At 54.2% G+C, this 7582-nt stretch overlaps 1 protein-coding gene across 1 annotated transcript; it reads left to right on the top strand.

Moving 5' to 3' along the window:
* Nucleotides 1-2999: 2999 nt before the first annotated feature.
* CXCR3 (C-X-C motif chemokine receptor 3) lies at nt 3000-5615 on the top strand. The gene is made up of 2 exons (XM_043570442.1): nt 3000-3069; nt 4039-5615. The coding sequence occupies exons 1-2, from the start codon at nt 3058-3060 to the stop codon at nt 5131-5133; spliced, it is 1107 nt and encodes a 368-aa protein (XP_043426377.1). The 5' UTR covers nt 3000-3057; the 3' UTR covers nt 5134-5615.
* The last annotated feature ends 1967 nt before the right edge of the window (nt 5616-7582 follow it).

Below are 7582 nucleotides of genomic sequence, written 5' to 3'. Positions count from 1 at the left end.
CACACGGGAGCAGTGACAGCAGCCGGCCCCACAGCCCAGAATGGCTTATGAGGATACGGCCCAGCTCAGAAAATCTCCCTGCACCCTTTCAAAACTCCTGCCCAACCCTCTCTCATTTCTCCTCACCAGCAACCTGGGAAGGTGGGGAGCATTGTCCCCATGTGACCAATGGGGACTAGGGCACAGGAGGGGGACCAGGGATCCCTAGACTTTGACATTTCGCATGGCCCAGTGGCACTCCAACATCTATTTGGAGGCCCCACATTTGGATTGTCCACTTCGGCCAACACAAGATCCTTCTAAATCTATCAGCTTATATTCACCATCATTTCATAAAGAAAAGATCCTTTTATACCAAAAAGGGGATGAAGGACATAATTGCAGAATACAAGACCCTCCTTGAAATTGAATAGACAGAAGGGCGCCTGGGTGTCTCAGTCGGTTAAGCGTCCAACTCTTGATTTCGGCTCAGGTCATGATCTCATGGTTCGTGAGTTCAAGCCCCGTGTGGGGCTTTGCGCTGACAGCACAGGGCCTGCTTGGGATTCTCTCTCCCCTTCTCTCTGTTCCTCCCCCACTTAAGCGCGCATGCTCTGTCTCTGTCTCAAAATAAATAAACATTTTTAAAAAAACCCAAATTGAACAGAGGATTTTATTATCCTCACTTCTTTCACGTGCAGAAACCCAGGGAATGGAAACTCTTCTTGACCAGCGGCCAGAAACCGTGGTGCCAGCTCGTACCCTTCTTCCCCACCCTGCCAACTCCTACCCATCCTAACTGCCGAGGCTCCTGGAGTCGCCAGTCCTGTCCACTTGCACTGCTCCTGATGTCCTGCAGGCCCTCACCTCCCTCTGGCCCACACCTTGCAGTTTGACAAGCTGTTTAGAGCAAGGATAGTTGCAGCTCCTGCGCACAGAAGGTGGAGAAGGGGCTCGCTGCCTTGCCGGTGTGTGTCTTGTCAAGAAGTTTGAAGCGAATTCCAAGCCTGAGCCTGGAGGCTCTGGTGAAGCACTCTGACTGAAAACCAGACCCCAGAGGACTGGTTCTGCCTCTCTCCGTCTGTCTCTGTGCCTCTCCTTCTCGTCTGGGTGGGAGAGAGGGAGAGAAGAGACTACCTAGCAGAGGCAAGGCGAGTTAGGGGCTGCCTTTCCCGGCTGATAAGGAGAACAGGGTAATAGGGAAAGGAGGAGAGGGCAGAGGGCAGAGGGCAGAGGGCCGGGAGGGGGGAGAAACTGTTGTAGCACACCACCATAAAGGGCCTGATTTCCTCTACAAATGCTGTTTACAGCTTTTCCTTGAAATTGAGAAGGTCCACATACTCTTCCCCAACCCTCTTCTTCCTGTCGCCCCAGGAGCAACTGCTCTCATGAATTTGTAGTGTCTCCAATCCCTAATTTTTTGTTTTGTTTTGTTTTTTAATTTTTACTTTTTGTTAAGATTTTATTTTGGGGCGGGGGCGCCTGGGAGGCTCAGTTGTTTGAGCGTCCGACTCTTGTTTTTGGCTCAGGTCACGATCTCATAACTTGTGGGTTTGAGCCCCATGTCGGGGTCTATGCTAGCAGCATGGGGCCTGCTTGGGATTCTCTGTCTCCCTCTCTGTCTGCCCCTCTCCCACTCATGCTCTCTCTCTCTCTCTCTCTCTCTCAAAAGTAAATAAGTGAACATTTAAAACAAAGATTTTTTTTTTAAGTAATCTCTACACCCAACGTGGGGCTTAAACTCACAACCCTGAGATCAAGAGTTGCATGCTCCACCGACTGAGGCAGCCAGGTGCCCCTCCAGTCCCTGTTTTAAACTTTTAGAACAAATAGCTGTATCCAAAACAATATGGTCTTGCTTTGTGTGTGTGGTTTTCAGAATTTACATAAATGGCGTGAAACTCCACATGATAATTCTGTAACTTGCCTCTTCCGCCATGTGGTCATTGGATTTTCTAGCTCCAGCCATGTCAAAATATATAGCTTAAGTTCATTTGTTTTTATCTGCATGAATAGATTATAGTTTATCATAGTTTATCAGAGATCATCCACTTAAAAAAGCAGAAGGCAGTGGGATGAGCAGTAAAAAGAGAGTCAGACAGCCGTGGGTTCAATCCCAGCTCCCACCCTCACTTGCAGTGTCTGGTGAAGCCCTTTCCCCTTTCTGGATTAGCCATGGGGAATCACTCCCCACCGCCACCTCACAAGGGATTTGTGTGGTTTGAATGAGGCAGTGTCAAAGAAAGTACCTAAAGCACTGTCTAGCACATACCAAGTTCATTACTAGTAGTTCCCTTTCCTCATCCCCTGTTGAGTATCCGGAGGGGCAATAGTGGAGGACTTGATGTAGTGTGAAGGCTTTCTTCAAAATATTTTAGTTTGGGGAGCCTGGGTGGCTCAGTCGGTTAAGTGTCCGACTTCGGCTCAGGTCATGATCTCACGGTCATGATCTCACGGCTCATGAGTTCGAGCCCCACATCGGGGTCTTTGCTGTCAGCACAGAGTCCACTTCAGATCCTCTGTCCCCTCCTCTCTCTCTGCCCCTCCCCCACTAGGGCTCACTCTCTCTCTCAAAAATAAACATTTTAAATAAATATTTTAGTTTTTAAAGAAGGTTAATCTCTTTGACAGACCTAAGACATTTAGCAATGCAATCTACAATTATGCAAAGATCCACTCCAGCCCAGGACAGGTGAGCACGGGTGCCAGGGTATTGAGCACTGACTCCACCAGTGCAGAAGTTCTTGCCCCTGGCAGCAGGGCTGCCCTCCACCTCGTAGACACTCTGCTTCTCCAGATGCCCCACCTCAAAGGACCTGTTTTTCCCTAAGCCCCAGCCTTTCTGGTCCCCAGTTTGTGACCGGGTCCCCCCGCAGCAGCGTTCCCAGGGGAACGGGCCAGGAGTTCCTGTGGCCTCGGTTCTAGGGAGGTCTGGCATAGACAAGCCCATGGAAGAGGCTGCCACCAACAATCATGTGAAACCCTCACTTCCTCCGTGTAGTGCAGGTTCCCGACCACAATCACCAAAGCAGAGGGGCAGGCAGCACACAGCCCTGCAGGCAGAGCATCAGCCCAGCAATGGTCCTTGAGGTAAGTGCTGCTGCCCAGCCGGTGGGCACAGGAGCTCGGACTGGAGGGCCCGGGAGACCAGGGGAAACGTCAGGGCTGGCTCATGAGCCAGGGCCACCAGAGGGCTGGGTGAGTAGTAGGTAGATGATGCAGGGATTGCAGTAGAAGGAGCCCTGGGATGGGGAATTGGGAATCCACCTCGGCCAGGGAACTTGTGTATGACCACATGTGCGACCCCTCCCCTGTCTGGCTTCCGGGCCTCATCTGCAAAATGATCCCTGCCGCCGTTGGCTTCCAAGGCACCCTTTGGCTCTAACTTGGAACTTACCCTTCCATGTGGGACTGAACTGGCACTGAGAAGGCTGGCAGCTCTGGGGTCATGTGTAGGGTAATGGGGTATGGAATATTTCTACCCGAGCTTGGTGGGAGAGCCCCCAGGGGGTGGCAGGTGGCATCCCTGAAGAGGAAGGGAAGAACAGGAACAGAAAGCAAGTGACAGGGTCAGGGGGAGGACTTCAGTGATTTGTGGAGGGGCCCCACGGGAGGCAGGAAGTTGGGATCCCTAGACAAGGGCTAAGGAGGGAAGTGGGGGGCCAGTGACTGACCCGGAGAGGGGACTGCGGGGAGGTGCGGGGGGAGGCAGGTAGTAGCACCGGGCATGGCAGGGAAACAGAAGGGCAAGCCAAGCTGTGAAGGCAGAGCGAGGAAAGGGGGCAGGGAGGGCTCCTGGCACAAGGGTGGGAGGGAAGCCTTCCTCTGGCCCACAATCCCTGGTCTAATGGGATGGCCCACACAGGTGAGAGAGAAGCGGTGGTTGATGTAGGAAGTTACCACCCTAGCCCCCGGGCTGGGCACAGAGTTCAATAGGCGGGGACTTGGACAAAAGACAGAACTGGGGCCTGCCGGACAGAGGAGCTACTCCAGGAAACGCTCAAAGGAGTCCCTTGCCTCCCTTGCCACAGTCTCTTGCCTCCTTCCCTCCCTCTGCAGATGAGTGAACACCAGGTGTTCGACGCCTCTGAGCTTGCCTTCCTCCTGGAAAACTGTAGCTCTTCCTATGATTACGCAGAAAACGAGAGTGACTCCTGCTGTGCCTCCCCGCCCTGCCCGCAGGACTTCAGCCTGAACTTCGACCGGGCCTTCCTGCCGGCCCTGTACAGCCTCCTCTTCGTGTTGGGGCTGCTGGGCAATGGCGCGGTGGCGGCTGTGCTGTTGAGTCAGCGGGCGGCCCTGAGCAGCACCGACACCTTCCTGCTCCACCTGGCTGTGGCCGACGCACTGCTGGTGCTGACCCTGCCCCTCTGGGCAGTGGACGCAGCTGTCCAGTGGGTCTTCGGATCTGGCCTCTGTAAAGTGGCGGGCGCCCTCTTCAACATCAACTTCTACGCGGGGGCCCTCCTGCTGGCCTGCATCAGCTTTGACCGCTACCTGAGCATAGTGCATGCCACCCAGCTGTACCGCCGGGGGCCCACCGCCCGCGTGGCCCTCACCTGTGTGGTTGTCTGGGGACTCTGTCTGTTCTTTGCCATCCCAGACTTCGTCTTCCTGTCGGCCCGCCGTGACGAGCGCCTCAATGCCACCCACTGTCAGTACAACTTCCCGCAGGTGGGCCGCACAGCTCTGCGGGTGCTGCAGCTGGTTGCTGGTTTCCTGCTGCCCTTGCTGGTCATGGCCTATTGCTATGCCCGCATCCTGGCTGTGCTGCTGGTCTCCAGGGGCCAGCGGCGGCTGCGGGCCATGCGGCTGGTCGTGGTGGTGGTGGTGGCCTTCGCCCTCTGCTGGACCCCCTACCACCTGGTGGTGATGGTGGACACCCTCATGGACCTGGAGGCCTTGTCCCGCAACTGTGGCCGAGAAAGCCGTGTGGACGTGGCCAAGTCAGTCACCTCGGGCCTGGGCTATATGCACTGCTGCCTCAACCCACTCCTCTATGCCTTCGTGGGGGTCAAGTTCCGAGAGCGCATGTGGATGTTACTTACACGCCTGGGCCGCCCTGACCTAAGAGGGCACCAGCGGCAGCCGGCATCTTTCCGCCGGGATTCATCCTGGTCTGAGACCACTGAGGCCTCCTACTCGGGCTTGTGAGGCTGGATGGGGGGGTGCTCCTTTTGCCACACAGCCTGACTGCCCCCACGTTCCAGGCTCCTCCGAGTTCCTCCCTCCCTCTCCCTGTAGCTTCATTCCCCACGCACGCACACTCCCGAGATTCCCTGGTGGCCCCGGCATCACCGGGTCTCCCAGGGAGGCACCCCCCTGGCTCTGGGGGCTACGCCACTGCTGCTCCTTAGCTGCCAAGCCCTGTTGCCACTTCAGAGGTGGCTGCCTTGGGGCCCTTATTGCCTTGGCTGCTAGGAGCCTCACTGCCCTCCTTATTCAGTAACTAGACCTTGGCCTTCCCCATGTACACAGAGCAAGAAGCCAGCAGCATAGAAGCTGTCCCTATAGGGTCTTGACCCGGGCCTCCAACTCAGCAGCGACTGTAGCTATGGTCCCCAAGGCCTCTGTATTTGCTCATGTTTATGTCTAAAATTCTGCTTAAAACTTTTCAATAAATGAGATCGTTAGGACCAGGGTGTGTTAGTAGTGCATCATTTATATCCAGCCTTGCCCAGGCTCTGGGGATGCATTTCCTATTCTCTTTGCCTGGCCCCGGATCTACGCCAACCGATGTTGCTTGTGTTAACGTCTATGTCGAGCCCCCTCTCTGCCCTCTTGGGTACTCCTGTCACTCACAGGGAAGCACTGGGGTAGATGGGTGCGGGCTAACAGTTCACTGGACTGGCTGGACACCACTTAGGCATAATTTGGGGAAGGGCCTTCGGACATGAATAAGACATGGTCCCTGTGCTCCAGAAGTTTAGGCCAGCAGAGAAGACATGGGGAAGAGTAACAATATGAAACAGTCTATGCCACAAGGTAAACGAGTTGTCCCTAGACCGTGAACCCGGGTCTCAGAGCCCTGGGGCTGGAGCCATTTGGGAAGGCTTCTGGAAGACAGAAATGAGAAGACCCCAAAAGGCAAGTGGGGTCTCCAAGGACAGAGAGAAGCAAAGACAGCATTTCTGGGTAGAAGGGAAGGCAATAGCAAAACTGCAATGCTTCCTAGTACCGCAAGTGGCCCCAGAGTTAAGGGTTCGGGTGAGGGAAGGGTTGAAAATACTCAAGGTTGGTTTGGGATCAAGTGATGGTATCAGAGAGCCCAGCCAAAGGCTGTATGTAGCTTTATACAGGGAAGAGGAGATGCGGGCTTTTTCTTGGATAGTGACATGGGGCTGGACGAAAAGCACCAAGGTTGGAGGACTTGAGGACAGTCATTTGCACATAAGCCACCCGGAGGCACGGGTGGGCAATCGCTGAGGTCGATGTGAGTAGAAGAAATGACCAGGGCTCCCCAGAAGGGTAGGTGGCAAGCCTACAGAGTTAGGACCCTCCCTTTGCAGGGGTGGAACCGCTGCACTGTCAATTCCCCCTAATTAAGCCACCAATGTGCCACGATCCAGTTTCACTCATCAGCTGGGCCTTTGCTGAGACTGAAGACCTGGATGGAAGCGGGATCAGCAGGGAGGGACCTGGGGATTTAGCCAGGGAAGCTCATGTCACCCTGCACACGCACCCAGTCCCTTAGATGTGTGGTTATCCTTGAGTGCGTGGCCACTGAAAGACTCAAAGCATCCGCAAAATGAAGGAAGGATGGAAGGAAGGAAAAGGACAGAACACATCGTGCCCATAAAAAATATCAGTGATGCTAGACTAATAAAGATGTTTGTGGGGGTCTGAGGGATGGGTCCCAGAGGTATCCACCCTCAAATCCCCAGAACTTGTATGTTACCTTACATGGCAAAAAGGTTGCTAATAAGCTGACCTTATAAGTAGTAGATTCTCTTGGACCATCTATGTGGGCCCCATGTCATCACAAGGGTCCTTCAAAGTGAAAAAAAGGGAGGAAGAAGGGGAGGGAGGGAGAGGGAGACAGAGAGAGAGAAATGTTGTTGGCTTGGAGGACAGAAGGGGAGGCACAAACCAAACAACACAGGTGCCCTCTAGAAGTTGGAAGAGACAAGGAAATGGATCCCCAAACCCCAGTTCCTCCAGAGAGAAACCAAGCCCTGCCCACACCTGGATTTCAGTCCAGTGAGGTTGGCACCAGATTTTTTTAATGTTTATTTTTGAGAGAGACAGAGCATGAGCAAGGTGGGGTGGGGGCAGAGAGAGAGGGAGACATAGAATCCGAAGCAGGCTCCAGGCTCTGAGCTGTCAGCACAGAGCCCAACACGGGACTCGAACTCACAGACCACGAGATCATGACCTGAGCCAAAGTTGGACGCTTATCTGACTGAGCCTGGGGTACCTGAGTACCCCAAGCACCAGATTTATGACCTCCAGAGCTGTAAGAGAATACATTTGTGTTGTCTGAAGTCACTAAGCTTGTGGTCATTTGCCATGGCAGCAATAGGAAATGAATGCAATCTTGGCCCCAGTCTGTACCCTGGATGCCTCCCAGGAGTGGGGGGGGCTGCTGAAGTGCTTACGGGCA

This window comes from Prionailurus bengalensis, chromosome X (assembly GCF_016509475.1).
Source record: "Prionailurus bengalensis isolate Pbe53 chromosome X, Fcat_Pben_1.1_paternal_pri, whole genome shotgun sequence".
Taxonomy (NCBI): domain Eukaryota; kingdom Metazoa; phylum Chordata; class Mammalia; order Carnivora; family Felidae; genus Prionailurus; species Prionailurus bengalensis.
Note: the sequence above shows the minus strand (reverse complement) of the source record. Positions and strands in the feature narration are given on the sequence as shown.